The sequence below is a fragment of the Taudactylus pleione genome, unplaced genomic scaffold (assembly GCF_031769625.1).
Source record: "Taudactylus pleione unplaced genomic scaffold, aTauple2 ptg000609l, whole genome shotgun sequence".
Classification (NCBI taxonomy): Eukaryota; Metazoa; Chordata; class Amphibia; order Anura; family Myobatrachidae; genus Taudactylus; species Taudactylus pleione.
The window spans coordinates 11,878,085-11,896,319 of record NW_028285011.1 but is presented as its reverse complement, the minus strand read 5'-3'; the positions used below and the strand labels follow the sequence as shown (position 1 = coordinate 11,896,319).

General features: G+C 41.2%; 1 protein-coding gene across 1 annotated transcript in view; it reads left to right on the top strand.

Annotated features, from left to right (window-relative positions):
- The window catches only part of LOC148480637 (sodium/hydrogen exchanger 2-like), a 92,885-nt gene that overhangs the window by 55,021 nt on the left and 19,629 nt on the right, over positions 1 to 18,235 (top strand). Inside the window, exons 4-7 of the mRNA XM_088454065.1 lie at positions 5,728 to 5,945; positions 7,983 to 8,188; positions 11,596 to 11,685; positions 16,294 to 16,364. Coding sequence (XP_088310191.1) covers positions 5,728 to 5,945; positions 7,983 to 8,188; positions 11,596 to 11,685; positions 16,294 to 16,364 — 585 coding nt within the window. The remainder of the gene's footprint in view (positions 1 to 5,727; positions 5,946 to 7,982; positions 8,189 to 11,595; positions 11,686 to 16,293; positions 16,365 to 18,235) is intronic.

Genomic DNA, 18,235 nt, shown 5'->3' with positions numbered 1-18,235 from the left:
TTGACGCCTCTATGTCTGAACGAGCGAACGAAACATGCGCTCGCTATTTTTTTAAAAACGCCCCCTGGCCGTTCGCATCCTTCGTCATCTCCGCTATTTATTAGATTAATCGAGTACATCGAAAGGCGTATGAACTGCTCGCAGTGCTTGTGGTTGGATTGTCCTACCGCAATCATGCGAGCAGTTCAGGTTAAAAGACAACCAAGTGACATGGTCGATGACGCTGCTTTGTTAATTATGCACACCCTTAAAACGCCCGTTTTGACCGTTTGGCACGCCTGCGTTCGGATCTCCTCTCCCCGTTTTCAAGCACCTTCCCCTGTTACCACCCACAAACGCCTCATTCTGTCACTCAAATTAGCAGGCATTCGCTATTTTGCGAGCACACAATTTCCGACCGCAATGACTGGTTCGCGCATGCGTATTATAACCCATACGCATGCGCAGTTGTGCGAACATCGCTCGGAGCGAACGAGCGGCCGCTTACGAGTGGCTCTGAATAAGGCCCTCAGAGCACTCTTCCTGCTGTACAGGCTTGTCGTATGAGCTGTATAATATGTATAAACTTTGAAACTGAGCTAAAATGTATTATTTATTTATACTACAGAAAGACAAATTATGGCTCCTTGCCTTTGTGGAACTACAGGTTCCAGCATTTTTGCAGCTCTACAGCAGTGTTAGCACTACAGTTCTCGGAGGCAAAACTATGCTCTCTGTGTATATATGCCAGCAAATATGCACATCATTTGGGAATGAGGAATAATAGCCTAAAATATACTCCGTAAATATATTTTATGAAAGAGAACAGTTTAAAGTACAAGAAACAACAAAAAGTATTCCCCCAGCACTCAGAATGAAATCAGCAATAAGATTTGAAAAACTACATGGTGGTAGATAATTCAGAGATCTCAGTTGCATATATTTGCAAAGATATGGCTAAGCCATATCCCTTACATGCACCTGAGTGATATTACTGAAGTGATTGAGCAGCTTCCAACTTGTATTTCTGTATTGAGAGGCATAGATGGGACCAGCGTTAGGAGGGCGTGCTGGTTCTTGTAGTGCCATTAGGAGGACTTAGGGGTGACTCCAAGGTAAGTTAGCTCTCAATTCAGGTATATTTGTATGTGCCATTATCATGTGGCCTTATATTGGGCAATTATTACCCAAATTGGATATAGTATCAGTTTTGGGGATGAGTTTGGGGTGCGGTGCCCCTTGGGGTTGGTGTGGCTGGGCTGCTCTGGTGAGGCACACATTAACACTTTATTTAGCACTTTTACACTTTCCAATATATTTTGTGTATATATATATATTTTTTTTCTTAGCTTTTTAATTACACCTTCACTTATTAACAAATAGTTTTTCCTTTAATCCTATACTAACACTTTAGTCTCTCACTGGTGTGCTTCGCTGGGGTGGCTGGCTATCGCCGGCTTTTTTCGGGTTCTGCACCCCAGATTCTGACCAAGTGATAGGGACCTCCGGTATTAGAGACGCCGTGACGCGGCCTGGAGGCTTAGCCATATCTTTGCAAATATATGCAACTGAGATCTCTGAATTATCTACCACCATGTAGTTTTTCAAATCTTATTGCCGATTTCATTCTGAGTGCTGGGGGAATACTTTTTGTTGTTTCTTGTATAGACTAACCCCTCCCTTACATGCACCTGAGTGATATTACTGAAGTGATTGAGCAGCTTCCAACTTGTATAACAGTTTAAAGTAGTCAAAATGTATATACATTTTCTTGTATTACTAAAAGTACAGAGACTTGCAATAAACAACTAATATACTGTAAAATGCTTAAGGTTACAATCATATGTATGCTGGCTAATCTGTTTAATATAGAAGTTAGCAGTTAAGCTGGCTATGCACACCGCGCGACACAGAGGGAGGTCCGACATATCGGGCGGTCCCCACACACGGTGCAATATGCTTGCTCCCCCACCCGCATAGCGCTGCATGGGATCGCACATCGCATCCCCTGATCCTGCAGTAAGATCTGGAGGTGCAATGTACTACCCCACAGGTGCGCACTCTGTCCGATATCATGCCCATATACGGTATGATAGAGTAGCCATCTCGCACCAATCTGTCGGATCGGCTGATTTATCACACCTTTAGTTATAGTGTAAGATACTGTAATGAATCAAGTACCAGAGAAGAAGCCCAGTTTCCAGAGTGGAAGGGATCAGTTATAAGTGACGGTCAATATATCAGTGTAGGCAGATGTGGAACATAGTTAAACAAGACAATAGTATATAACTCCCAACATGTCAGCTCAGTGCATCAGGACAGGGGTCTTGGCCATACCATGATGCGGCACGGCTTTGTTTTGGAGAGGGTGTGACAATGACCTAGAAGCATGCCCTAGGCTGCCTCTTATCCCCTATGCTCTCCTTTAACCACCCATTCACCACTGCTCTACTATGCATCCCAAATTTCCATCCCAGTTGGTACAAAGGACAGCCATATAGGGGACTCAAGACTGGAAAATGGGGCAGTTGAGAGGTATGTGTTAGCACACCAGGAATCAGGAGATGTAAACAAACCAGTCCAGTATACATGTAACCATAGCAGACATAGTAATGTCAGAACGATTCAGTTTTCCTAAAATATGAACACACCCAACCTTATGGGTTCCGAGTTGAAAAGAGTATTAGTCAGTAGGCGCAAAATACGCGCTATAGCGTGTTTTTACACGATACAGGAGAGGAGGGACACGGTTTATAAAAATGACCGGGTCCCACAGGACACACTATGCACGCACTGCAGAGCAGGCAATCACCGCCGGCAGCAGCACTGCCTTAGCTAGCAAATCAATCTGTGGAGAGTCAGCCAATGAGTGTCTTCCCAGTGCGCCAGAGAGTTGTTGGAGCAGCGTGCGAGGTTTACAGTAATGGGAGGCTCAGGCTGATCATTCTCCCGCCCAGATACCCGGCTTCCCTCAGCATCCAGAGCCCGGGTACATGCCTGGATGTGTCCTCCAGCTACCACACAGAAGGTACGGGGTAACGGCCGGATGGGCAGGGCCACTATCAGAGGGTACAGTCGGTCCCTCTCTGGGCCCGCAGAGCGCAGTGGATCTTGCCTGCTCTGTTTTTTTTCTGTCTGTGACTATAAAATAGTTTGCTGCCGGCCGGGATCATCAGCGATCTACTGGTTCCCTATCTCCAATCTCTCAAAGATACCAGCTTTGGGGGCGATATGCTGCAGGAGAATGGAAGCAAATGAAGATGTGTCACTTAAAGAGTATCTTTTCCTTTCCACAAGTGGGTCCGGGAATGCATTGTGCATACAGGAGTTATATTTATGTGGGTAATCCTGGCTGGACACATAATCAGTGCCCCGGCTCAGGAACCAGATTTGGACCAGGGGAGCTGAGCTGGTGATGAGGGTCACTGATGTTTGGGGGAAACTTGGGAATTAACCACTGCCTTGCCATAGGACATGTTAATGCATCCCATAACTCCCCAGCTGCTGCACAGTGGCAGGGCATGCTGGGATTCTAGTACATGGTGGTAAGCACGGGTTGTCTAACCCTGCTATGGTATATCACTTTAACTTCTTGGTTAGATCTGTAGCCCATGACCAAAGAGGTAAAGTTGGAAGTTATGCTCAGTATTGATGTAAAGTGTGTGTGATATGGGAATGTCTGAATGAGGAGGGTCTTGAAGTGCATGTTAATACTGTGAGACCACCTTTGTGCCCCCTGTTCCCCTCTCCCCGTGTCTGTACCTCTTCTGCTCTACTCTGTCGCTCATTTCCCTCTCCCCATGTTTGTATCCCTTCTACTCTCCTGTGCCCCCTCTTACCCTCTCTCCATGTCTACACCCCTTCTGCTCTCCAGTGTACTCTCCCCTCCCACTCGTGTCCCGTTCTCTTCTCCCCATGTAATATCAAGTGCAAAATATGCGTTACAGCGCTCTTTTATGCGCTACAGGCACGCATAAATTGTGATGGGACCCAGAAATTGTGAAGTAGGACTCCAATTTTTTAAAGTGAGGGGTCCCCGGGACCAACATTTTTGCTTGCTCACCGCGATCATTGTTAGTTCAGAATCACTTTGGGGTTTTGAGTCCCGGGTCACTTCTGCAGTCAGTCCAGAACTCGGAATTAACAACTGATCTCGGGTTTTGGATTGGATATTAACAGTTCCAAAATAACTGTTTTATAATTTTTTTTAATCAACTTTGATAGAAAAAAATTATTGCTTTTTAAGGAAACCAAAACAGAATCCAAACAAAAACACTTGAGGGTGGTTTTGCCAAAACCAAAACACAATGATAAATTAAAACCAATACATGGGGGCCCGCACACATCTCTAGTCAGAACACAGACATAACAGCAATAAACAGGAGCTGCAGGGCTTAAATAGTCCAGTGCTCTTCTGAAAGGCCACTGATTAGGAACAGGTGAAGAGTATTAGGTACGAGGAAATCCTTGTGAATAATCTCCCATGGTCTAAATTTTCAAAGAATACAGTAGCTTTTAGTTTCAGATAACCAAGGTAACAGACCAGCAACACAGAATCCAGTTTCAAAGCTCAGCTTTATGGCCCCGGACTTTCTGGCTCCTGGAATTTGTTTGGTTTATCACATTGTACTTGTTATGCAAGGCAGAGAAGGAGTAAAATATAAGAACGGGAAGTTTGAGGTGGATTATTAACGAGTCATGACTGGGAAATATGCAGTGCTATCATAATGATTGCTATAGTGATGTGGAAGAAAAGTTTATTGGGGCCAAGTGGCTGTATATTCTTGCCAAGTGACTTCTATTCTGCACGCTGCATTAAATTTGAAGCAGCTCATTGCTGTGAAAATGACTTTCAGATAGACACTACAATTTTCCATGTTCCTCCTTAGTTCTAATATTTTGGGGAAGTGGGTTAAGCCTTCTAAAGAGTGAAGAAACAGACAATTGGTGAAATTGCCCATAGTGTCCCACCACACACTCTTTCACAAAATATGCTACCTACTTGCATTGCTAATGTGACCAACGTGCAATGCACGAGTACCTTGGACATTGGGTGAATGGCGCTGCTGTGTGCGACTCAGACACATACGAGTGAGCAACGATGGGAATAAAACACTATATTCGGATACAAGTATGAAAGTTCGGCAATTGCTACACATGGCGGAGCGTCTAAGTTGCATCAGGCGTCTCGCACCATATGGCACAAAAACGCTAGGTGTATGAGGACACATCTGTATTTCTGCTGAATTCTTCCAGAAAACACCCCATACCTTGCACGCATTATAGATACACCACTGTTTATGGGTAAAATGCTCATCTACTGTAGCTCCTAAACATCAGCACTTACCTTATATCACTGCATTAGTTGTATTACTGAATAGTGTTTTCAGGTCTGTATAATAACCAGGGTTGTATGTCATATTTTTAAGTCAGGTAAAGTGTGTATCTTTAATATTTTTACTTATTTTTATTTAACTTTTTGTGTTTTGTTTCAAAGTTTTAGAATTATACTCTTTTCATTTTACAAGTGCAATATTGGCCCCAAACACCCTAAACCGACATCTGCATATACTCCGAGCTTTAATCAGCTACAAAATAGCAGAAATGCTAAAACATAGCTGGAATTGTGACTCACGGAGAAGAGACAGAGAATATGTTATCATGTAATAACCATAGATGACTTCATGAGCAGACAATGTGAGGGCTCACATTACAATTACTGTATGACAGTAGATGTTTCTGTTACAGCATCACAACATGTGCCATGTCTATGAATAAGTATGTGGAAGAGAACGTGTCCCAGAAATCTTATACTACAATCAAATATTTTATGAAGATGCTGAGCAGCGTCAGCGAAACCTTGATCTTTATCTTCATGGGCGTTTCCACAGTTGGAAGAAACCATGAGTGGAATTGGGCCTTTGTTTGTTTCACATTGTTTTTCTGCTTGGTATGGCGTGCGATGGGTAAGTGTAAATGACATAGGAAAACAATACCATAATGACTTACTGTACCATAGTGCATGTGACTGTTGCTTGAATAAACTAATTCAATGTGAGTTCTCTTTGCTACATGAATGTGTGATTCAAGCAATGTAAGTTTTATTTCAAATACATTATTTTACAGATGTGTCCTCATTCACCTAGCGTTTTTGTGCCATATGGAGTAAGATGCTTGGCACGACTTAGGTGCTCCCATACAAGTAGAGATATGTACTTTTTTTATATTTTGCAACTTATTTGCTTCAAACTCGCATACAAAATTTCTCACATTGTACTCGGGAGCTCATTCAGACCCGCTCGCAAGTTGCAGCCGCTCGTTGGCAAAAAGGGGACGGATATTTAAATGAAGTGTTCGCACTGAGTCGGCGTAAGGACGTCCACTATGTTTTAGCGAGCTACGGCAAAGTACGCTCGCAAATGTATAAAGACGCCCCCTTGCCACTCGCAACATACATCATCTCCGGGAAATGTAGGATTAATCGGGAGCATCGAGAGCCATTGGAGCTGCTCACAGCCCTTGAGGTTGCCTTAACCTTCTGCAAGCAAAGCGATCCGTGCGGCCTGAAATACAAGCAGGTGACGTGAACAATGACGCTACTTTGCTAATTATGCACGCCCTTTAAACAGCGTTTTGGCGGCCTGACATGCCTGCGTCTGCAACACCACTCCCCCGTTTACAAGCACCTTCCCCAGTTACCACCCACAAACGGCACTGTCACTCAAAGTAGCGACCTGATAGTGACTTACGAGCAACCAAAAAAATCGCAGAGACTGGCTTGCACACGCACACTGCGAATTATACGCATGCGCAGATGGGTGAAAATCACTCAGAGCGAGCACAACTTAGCGACCGGGTCTGAATCAGGTCCTAAGCACGCTAGGTTCGTACTATTGTCACAAATTGGTATAAAGTCGCAGATTAAGCATAAGTGGCACAAAGCACGGCACATTCACACGTATCGCTACCTTACCTTTTTTACAAAGATTAGCGATTTAGTCACACATAGAAATAAGTAAAATGCTAGCATCAGTTATCAGTGTACCCTTAATTTTGTCGCATTAGTGATATTAATAAGACACAAATGTCACACAATGGCCTGCCAGACCTAGATACATTACGCGTAGCTGCTGCTTTCTGTCATCATGAACCTGGTAGGTCAATGCAAGCCCTCTCTGTTGTCAGTCCCTTCATTCTGCCATATATGGGTAGCGATCCTGTGGTACCCTTTCCACGATGCCTCAGCATGGGCGCCATCATCTTGACCATATCAAATACCACAACACATATGTGCAGACTCCAGTTAGCAGCGCAGATATCAGAACTTTCTACTGTATAGTAATCAGCGCTGTCTTCAACATCCAATATTGTCTGCGGACATCCTCACTGTACTAGCTCATTAGAACAGCAAGATCAGTATTCAGCTCCATTGCTGCCTACCATAGGTCCAATCTCTCTAGTGGTCCGCCTCCTCAGTACTATCGTATCACTATCACCTCCGTTCTCCCTCTCATGAGGAGAGCCCCCTAGCTTCCATCACTCCACTCACACACCAGCCAACCCTATGGTCCCTGAACAGTTTAACCAGTCATAGAACCCTGACATTATATTTTGAGGAAAAGTATGTGATGGGGCTATTTGGCACGATTTGAGCAAAGGTGCATGTGGACACATCTGTATTTCTGCAATTTAGGAGATTAGCCTGTTGATGTGTTTCTCTTTACATTTGCATGTACCATTGAGATAAAGTAAAGTTAGTATTATGTATAAGTTAACTCACAGTGCAAGTAACTAAATTAAAATGTAAATATTTATGTATTGTTAGCTACAGTTATATAAGTTTGTATACACACAGAATAGTGACACAATGGCAGTTTGCAAATGGTTAGGCTGAATTATTGTAAATATTGTTTCACCCCACACAAAACTGGTGCCGCCATGAGTAGGTGGAAGCTGGACTTTCATATTTGCTATGAAGCTATCATTTTGTTTCTACCTATTAGGTGTATTTGTTCTGACACTGATAATCAATCGGTTCCGAACAATCACTCTGACAGCAAAAGACCAGTTTATCATTGCCTATGGAGGGCTTCGAGGAGCTATATGTTTCTCCCTGGTGTTTCTCCTCCCCGACTCCCCTGCATTTCCACGGAAGAAACTTTTTATTACGTCAGCAATAGTGGTGATCTTTTTTACAGTTTTTATTCAGGTGAGATTGTATTATTTGTTTGAAGTTCATTGGAAATTGTATAGTGAAATTGAATAAAATGGCTTGCCAAATGGTGCTAAAGATTACCATGCATACTGTGGTTCTGACATCCAATTAAGTCATATAAAACAAAACTGTTTAATGAATGTACATGTGCAGACAATATATTGCAGACCCTGCCCCTTAGGATCTGGAGTGAGCATTGAACTGTCACGGCCACAGTGGCAAACGCAGGATTTTGAAAAGGGGGTTTACAAATAATTGGCTACAGAACCAATGACAAAAATGTCTAATCAGGCTGCCATCAGAAATTAAAGTATGTGGCATTAATTCATCCCCCCTTCTCCATAGACATACAGCACGCCACCTCTCTCCATACACAGACAGCACAGCCACCATGTCCATTCCCACCCCAGCACCACCCCTCCACACAGACAGCACTACCACTATCATCTGCCGGTCAGCCCGCCCTCCCTCTCTCTTATGCTCCCTCCTTTGCTTCACTCCCTGCCGTCATGCTGATTGATGGCTTTTACCGGTGCCCGCCCGCTCACCCCATACAGGTGTAAGTGAACAACTTACCTAAAGCTGCGCCTGCACTGTGTAGCCATCTCAGAGGACAGAGAACACTCGCCGCTCATCCCACGTGAAAGAGCAGCCTGAGAGCAGCTTCTTCTACCTGCCAGTCGCGGCCAGCCTCTCACACTGTGTACTCCAGATATGTGCAGCCATGCAGTCAGTGAGTGACATACTGCGCTCCGGTGGCGATGTACTGATCCAAAAAAATAGCAGTCACTGCGTTATATCGGCAGCCAGGGGGGTTTCTAGGTACTCGGAAATTCCCCCTGCATGCACGCCTGGCCCACATTGGACATAGATCACAGCACTCTGGATGAGTGAACGAATCTGTCCAGTTTTGTCCAGCTTAAGATGAGGACTACCACAAATGTAACTACAAGTTGTTGTTGAGAAACCCAGATCCCTTTTCTTCACCACAAGTTGCATTCTAGCCTGATAATGTCCTGAGCAATTAAGTTGGATACAGAAAATCTCGGTTTGCATTTGCAACTTGGTTAAAACAGTATAAATATGCATCCAGTGTAATTTCTGCATATGGCAAGCATTCTGAAAGGCAGCCTACAACCACACAGACATATTATTACTTTACAGCACTTCATTGCAGATTTTTTTTGTCAAGCAAGCTAAGTACACACTATACAATCATCGGGCTGATATTTCTGTAGTGTGTAAGCTTGATGGTTTTGGCCAAACGCCGATAAAACGGACCAAAAACGCTCCGTTTTGATTATCCGATCGTTCACATTTTCCAAAAGATTTTGGTCAAAAGGTCCTGATATCATGTAGTGTGTGGGCATTCACAATAACCCTAGGTCCTGATATCATGTAGTGTGTGGGCATTCACAATAACCCTAGGTCCTGATATCATGTAGTGTGTGGGCATTCACAATAACCCTAGGTCCTGATATCATGTAGTGTGTGGGCATTCACAATAACCCTAGGTCCTGATATCATGTAGTGTGTGGGCATTCACAATAACCCTAGGTCCTGATATCATGTAGTGTGTGGGCATTCACAATAACCCTAGGTCCTGATATCATGTAGTGTGTGGGCATTCACAATAACCCTAGGTCCTGATATCATGTAGTGTGTGGGCATTCACAATAACCCTAGGTCCTGATATCATGTAGTGTGTGGGCATTCACAATAACCCTAGGTCCTGATATCATGTAGTGTGTGGGCATTCACAATAACCCTAGGTCCTCTGATTTTTAATATGTACCTCATCATCCTTCTGGACGGACAAATGCAAATTATTGATCCATGCACCATAAATAGGAAGATTTATAAAAAATAGTGTATAGTGTGTATCATCGATATCGGGACTTCCTGTAGTGTGTAGCTAGTTTTAGCCCCATGAAGTAGCATGGAAATTAATAAATGAATCATTGCTAATTCCATGTGTTTTTTTCCACAAACACAAATAGAGACATGTAAAAATGCATCTTTGGATCGTATTTGGAATGCAAATGTTATTTTCAAAATATAAAAACAAAACTATTAATGAGCCTAAGGGGTATATTTACTAAAGTGAGAGTTTTTAGAAGTGGAGATGTTGCTGATATCAACCAATCAGATTCTAGCTATTATCTTCTAGAATGTCCTAGTTAATGTCACTTTAGTAAATTTACCCCTATGGGCCGTTAGCGGCAAAAACGTCCATTTTCGCCAGAAAAACGGCTGATTTTTTGCCAAAAAACAGATGAAAATGGCAACAGGCGAAAAAAAATTGGAGAAAAGTTTTCTGCATCCCAGACCAGGAGAAAAAAAAATGCAAAATCCCTATTTTTGGCTAAAAATGTGGGGATTTCTTTCAGAACCCTTTGGACCCCCCCATATGATAAATTAGCGCAATAAATTTTTTGTAAGTTGCGTACTTTGGCAAAAAGCATTGCGCAACTTTTTGGTGAAAAAAAAAAAATTTATAAAGAGAGAAAGCATTTTTATTCCACAAAATTACTGTTCCACATAAATTGGGGGTAAGTTAAAATGGGTGCAAGTATATTTTCAGGACTTAAAAATTCAATTTTTAAAACCGTTAAAAAGAACGCCTGCTGCGACCGCGTGCGATGTTTAAAACATTTGATGCATCCATACTGCGCCCTGAAAAATCAGACCCAATACATTAAAACCATTTTCAACTTTTTTTTCACCAAAGTACGCAACTTACAATTTTTTTTCATGTCATTTGTCATTAGGGGGGGTGTTCAAAGGGTTCTGAAAGAAATCCCCACTTTTTTAGCCAAAAATAGGGCTTTTTGCATTTTTTTTCTCCTGGTCTGGAGAAAAATTTTCTCCAGTTTTTTTTTGCCTGTTGCCATTTTCGCCTGTTTTTGTCGAAAATTTCGCCTTTTTTGTTGAAAAACTGAAGGTTTTTTGCTGCTAACTAAATACGGCCCTAAGTGTGATGAAATTTGCATTGTGGATTTAAATTGTCTGAAGTATTTTCCGAAATCAGTGCAACTCTTAACACCACCAATCTAAGTTTGTACTGTGTTAATTGGCAACATTTGTGTATAGAGCCATTCTGGGCTCTCTGTGTCTATTTACTAAGCCGTGGATGCAGAAAAGGTAAATGGAATTAAAGTACCAGCCAATCAGCTCTTGTCATTTTTCAAACACAGCCTATGACATGGCAGTTAGGAGCTGATTGGCTGGTACCTTAACTCTGTCACTTTACCTCCATCCAAGGCTTAGTAAATAGACCCCTGTATACCTGCTGAATGTTAGTTGTCATTAATAGTCATTTGTTAACATTTTTTATTAAGTAACACATTACAAAATATGAAACATTTTATATGTTTAGAATTTTTCGTCTTTTTTTCTAGGGCATAACTATTCGTCCGTTGGTAGAATTTTTAAATGTGAAAAAAGCAAACAAAAAGCAGCAGATCATCAGTGAAGAAATCCATAATCGGGTATTTCAAGGATAATTCTAAAAATTAAAACCCATACAATACATACAACACACAAACCCAGTGAATTTTGTATTGTGTGTTGTACAGTATGTACTGTATTTGTATTAACTGAGTATATCAAGGTTACTGGTTACTATTGCAGAAACTTTGTACTTACTGTGTATGTTTGAGGATTCTGAGAGGAATAATGAATGAAAACTAGTGAGAGAGAAGAGAGACTCTTTGTTGGAGCCCCAAATTACAGACATCTACATCTTTTAAATATAGAGGTAAAAATATTATCAAGGTAGTGAATCAAATTAACAAATTCTATGAAATTAAATTATAGTCTGTACATGTTTGTAATTTGCTTAAGACCATTGTCATCTTATTACTATACCATCATATCCCTTATCCCACCCAGACATCACAGCGATAGAACAGTTCCCTGTTCATCAACTGTGTGAATCAGATTATATAGAGGATAAGAGGGATGATTTTGAGGTCTAGAAGATTCTAGGTAAATTTTAAACAATTGAAGTTTTTTTGTTTTTTTTTTGTCTACTTTACAATAGATGCTACTATTCATGATTTTAAACTTATCAGATATTGGGGCAGATGTATTAAGCTCTGGGAAGTGATAAATTGGAGAGTGATAAACGACCAACCAATCAGCTCCTAACTGTCATGTTACAGGCTATGTTTGAAAAATGACAGTTAGGAGCTGATTGGTTGGCCGTTTATCACTCTCCACTTTATTACTTTCCAGAGCTTAATATATCTGCCCCAAGTTATATTTACATTTTTATCTAAGAGTGCCCCAACAAAGAGTCTCTATTCTCTCACTAGTTTTCAGTATTATTACATTGACTCGGGGTGCACCACCAACTACAGGAATTTACTTTCCATATAGAACTATACCAGTCACACATTGTTGTTTTTTTCCTGATGCTCTAATATGAGCAGTATGTGAATTCTAAATCCTGTGCGGAACAAAACCCCCTTTTTTTGTGCAAGGAATAAAGAATGTACAGAACATTTGGAGGATATTCTCAAAAATGATGATATTTATACCCAACAGTGAACAAAAAATTACATTTCTAAACTAACTGACATATATATATATATATATATATATTTATGTATTACCAGTTATTTATGTAGTGCACACATATTCCGCAGCGCTGTACATAGAATATTCGCCCATTCACATCAGTCCCTGCCCCAGTGGAGCTTACACTCTATATTCCCTACCACATGCTCACATACACACACTAGGGGTAATTTTTGTTAGGAGCCAATTAACCTACCAGTATATTTTTGGAGAGTGGGAGGAAACCGGAGCACCCGGAGGAAACCCACGCAAGCACAGGGAGAATATACAAACTCCACACAGTTAGGGCCGTAGTGGGTATCAAACCAACGACCTCAGTGCTGTGGGGCAGTAATGCTACCCATTACACCATCTGTGCTGCAATATATATATATATATATATATATATATATATATATATATATATATATATATGAAAGAGTCTGAGGGGTAAATTTACTAAGCTCGAATGCATTTGATTGCGGCTAAATCGCATGTTAAATGCATATTCGCAATTTACTAAACACTAAATTCGGTCGAGTTTGTCCCATTCTAAAGGGAAAAATCATCGAGAACAGCTGAAACTCGTATGGTAACATATTTTCGATCCAACTTGGCATCCTTTTGCCACAGACATCAATAGGACCTGGATATTTATTAAGGATTCGAATTGGTCATCGCGGCCAAAATATAGTGCAAATCGGCGTAAAAGAAGCTAAAACAAACACACATAGAAATCTCAATTAGAACACCTTTTTCAATTCGAGTTTGACATCTGAACATACTTAACCATCACTTATGTGAAAGTGGGTGAAAACCTGGGATCCAGTGATCATCAAGCAGTATGGTTCAGAATAAAGACAGATACTGACTCACCCCATACAAAAACAAAGGTGTTAGATTTTAGGAAGGCTGATTTTGCAGGAATCGGAAGATGTTTAAGCGAATCTTTGGCAGAGTGGAGGAACAAGTGCAATATTAAAGGCAACAGACCTTTGTATCAAAAGGGTTAGGAAAACCACAAGGAAAAGGAAGCCAGTGTGGTTTGGGAAAGAGGTAGCAAGTATTGTGAAAGCAAAAAAGATGGCCTTTAGGAAATACAAGCAGACGCAAACTAATGAAGACAAAGGAGTATCTTGTAAAGCAGAAGGAGGCTAAGAAAGTAATCAGTTAGAGTGATTGCGTACAATACAAACGGATGCAAAATCCTGCCGTGTTCGGCTAAGATGATCAAAATCGAATGCAAAATGCGAATGAAAATTACAAATGGTTATGATGTAAAACACCATCGATCAACACGAATGACAACAAATCTGCAGCTTAGTAAATTCAGTAACCTGTTCGAAAAATGAAACACATAAATACGGATGATGTTATCCGAGATTGATCTCGGATGACTTAGAATAGAAATCTGCATCTTAGTAAATTTACCCCTGAGTTTAAGGACAGTGTTACAATGACTTTTTGCCTTTTTTTTTTTTTTAATAACCTATTGCCACTGGCCTGACATATATATGGAAGATGGACGTGGGCCTTAAGCTGTGATACATTTTAGTAAATGTTACAACAATGTAGCAGTCTTGTGCTGCCTTAGTTGCCTATAGTGTCAATGTCAAGCCAGAGGGTGAGGTCATTCCCTGTGTTAATTGAAGCCAGGGGGTCCAAACAATCATTCACCTGCATACATTTGAACGGGAAATCTTGCGACGTCACTATGCAATTTCACAGGCATTTAATTGCAGGTAAATACAGAAATCTGAATCAGGTGTTCTACTAATAGATCCATTCAGTTATAGTTACTGTTAGATAAAGTTTGCATTGGATATGTTAGAACTGAAAGTAGACCTATAACATCTCTTGGAGTTTTAGCTAAATCTTCCAAATCTGCCTTTTTAACAAAATAAATAAATTTAGGAAATAAAAGTGAGAATAAAAAGATAAATCCTACCATCATTTCTTGCCTTTAAACTACCGTAAACTATGAAAAAAGAACACTTATCTGGTATGATTATACTCAGGAGAATAAAGCAATACAATATTGGGTATATTTCTGGGTTTGTGCTTATTGGGGCTCATTTACAGTTGATCGTATAGAGAGAGATATATATATATATATATATATATATATATGCGCATTTTTGAATTATGTATACACACCAAGGGGTACATTTACCAAAGGTCTGATTTGCTATCAATTTGAAACCGACGGGCATTGACAGTGGATCGCAGTGTATTTATCTGCTGTCAATGGCCCTCATTCAGAGCCGTACGCTCTGAGCAGAGCGCACGCTCTGAATAAGGGCCGTACTCCATAACTATGGAGCGTCCTCCTGGACGCTCGTATAGCTGTGGGTCACCACCCACAGCCTATACGAGCGTGCAGTCTGATGGCCGCGATGGTCTTGACCATCGCGACCATCGAAACTGCGAACCGGAGCCTGCGGTTGAGGTTTTCAACCGCAAGGCCCGGAGTGATTTTGGCTCTATCAGAGCCAAAATCACTCCCACTGACATCACTAGTGATGTCAGTGGGCCGGCTTCTGACGGTAGGCGTTCCCTTAGGAACGCCCCGGTCAGGAAGGCACGCCCACCAAAGGGGGCGTGCTGTCAATCAACATCGACAGCACGCCCCCTTTGATCAGACACAACGAGCGAAGGAAAGTCCTTCGCTCGTCACGTCTGGCGCATGCGCACGATGGAGCTCCCTCCGTCATGCGCATGCTCAGTGCAGAACATCGACCCACTTGCGAGCGGACAGCCGCTCGCGAGTGGGTCTGAATCAGGCCCAATATCTGTTGGATTTCAACCCTATATTTTGGCCACAAATCTGACGACACTCCGCCGGCGGATCAAAGCACTGCATATATCACGATGATCTATGCAGACTTTGTTTTGGTAAAAAGCTTTAAAAATATAAATATTAAAAGAAAATGGTGTGGGGTTCCCCGCAAATCATTAACTAGCCCCGGGCCTCTGCGCTAATTTTTGCCAACCATTTTAGTCACACTTGGCATCTGCACACAGGTGGCGCATGCACCTTTTAAAAAAAAATGCAACTTGTGGCCAAAAAAAAAAATCAGCAAATCGGGTATACAGTATGTGTCACTCTGAATAAGAGAAATAATTGTCCCATTTTTGAAGGAGTGAAGGATAACACTTTTTAATGCCAAAATTATGCCTTTTCATTTTTGATAATATCCTCTAATGTGGGTAATGTACAGTATGCTCGGTCTAATATTTACATACTCTAGTATTTTTGTGTCCATTTATGTGTTTGAGAATATATTTGGACACTGATTTTAGTCCAGCCCATTGTATCAAAAGTCATCAACAAGTGCACAGTACTTTAGCAAATTAACCATTAGGAAATGTTAACCTACAGTATGTGCAAAAACAGTTGAGCATCTTGTATCTAAAATGATGGTATGGCTTGGTACACACAGCATTACTTCCCATTGAATTTCAATATTCATATATGACTTTGTGGAATGGTGAATTGTATTTACTGTACTAATAAGAGGTAATTTCATCCACAGTTCTTGGATCATGTAAAGGCAGGCATTGAAGATGTATGTGGTCACTGGGGACACAACTACTGCAAAGACAAGTAGGTTTACAGTCTCTTTCAATTTGGTAGACAATGGGCCTGAAGCAGAAATGAACAGAGGTCATATGTATTTAGTGAGTTATTCACATCTTTACAGTGCACTTCTATCCATGTGCTTGGTTTGATGTCATCATCGGCAGCACACATTTATACCAGTCTATATTAAGTGCAAATAATACAACTGGAAACAGATCAATGCTCCCATCCAGCTTTGCGTAGCCCACAGTTGCATCACCAACATACCCTCTCTGCACCTTGCCTACATAAGAACACCCCATTACAGCCCAGTTACATTCCTTTTGTCACAATTGGAGATGATGAAATGCATCGCCCAACTCTGCATCGCCCATACTTGTGTAAATACTTATTTTGTGTGCAAAACCACACAAGATACAGGCTGCAAATAGTCATAAGTTCAATTCTGTATCAGCCCCAATGGTTTTAAAATGGATGACTCATGCATGCATTGTATAGGTCTATGCAGGGTTGGAAACAAATAAGGAGCAATGTTGAAAATGTTTTTCCAAATGATAAAATAATGGCTAACAAACTGCCAACTTCCAAATAACTAGGTCTATGTTGCCACTGGGATGACATTTTTACTGATTTCTAGGGGTAAATTTACTAAAGGTCGATTATAGTCGTTATTGTGTTTTTGGACGATTTCCCATCAGTATTGCAAATCGTCAAAACCAACCACAAACTGACCAAAAATCTGACTTTAAAGGTTAGAACATTGGACCAACAATCGATACTTTCAAATAGATGACTATAGAAACCACAGATTTACTAATGGTCTGTTTTAAAACCAATGCAAAAATGACTGCAAACTCGACCAAACAATAGACATGTCTGGTGAGGCGAGTTTGGAAGAAGCACTGCACAGATCACTATGATCTGTGCAGGCTTATTAGGGTTAAAAATAAAGAAAACGTTTTAAAAAACTGCATGCTTGTTGTTCCACAAGTGCCGGCATGCCGAACAGGCTTGCTGGGACCTCTATTTGCACTGTAAATAACAATATTATTATTTTTTTTTTTTTAGACAATTAACCCTGCACCTGCCACCACCTGAGCTTTATTTTTTATCATTTAAAATGTTTAATTTATTTTAACCCCAAGAAGCTTTGCACTGATTATAGTAATCTGTGCAGTGCATCTTTTTGAAGATTTTGCAGTCAGAAATCTCATTGATGTCAGTCGATTTAGGTTGATTATTAAAATTGATCTAAAATCAATCTTTAGTAAATTTACCCCCTAGACCAGTGGTTCCCAAACTGTGCACCGCGGCACCCTGGGGTGCCTCAGGTTGGTGGTCCAGCACCAAATCAAATTCTTCATGGTCAATGTAATGTAAATATGTGCACAATCCTGTCCACCACTATATAACCAACAGATAAGCACAATTTACTTCACTGCATTTTTTTCTGAATTCCTCAATACCAAACTTTTGGTTTAGGGGTGGCGTGAAAACAATGCTGATGCATTAGGGCACCGTATCTGGGGGGGGGAGTCGAGCAGGGCACGTGCCCAGGGCGTCATTGCATGACCGCCGGAGGGGGCGCAGTCAGCCACTGCGCTGACTCAACCGTCAATAGCAAATGATCTCTAGTCTTTTTCTGTCTCCTCTGCTCTTACCAGTCTCCTCCATTAGTTTACGAATGCGTATCAGGCTTCCTATATGTCCCTTTATATCAGAAACATTTAAAATTAGAGAGATTAAATATTTTTCCTTTTTTTTTCTAATATATCTCTTCCCCCACAATACCCACCACATACCAATCACCACCCACTGGTTCCTATAGGTTAAGTATGTATGTGTGAGATTATATACACACGGGAAGGCCCCAGTACCCTAGGGACCAGGCAGGT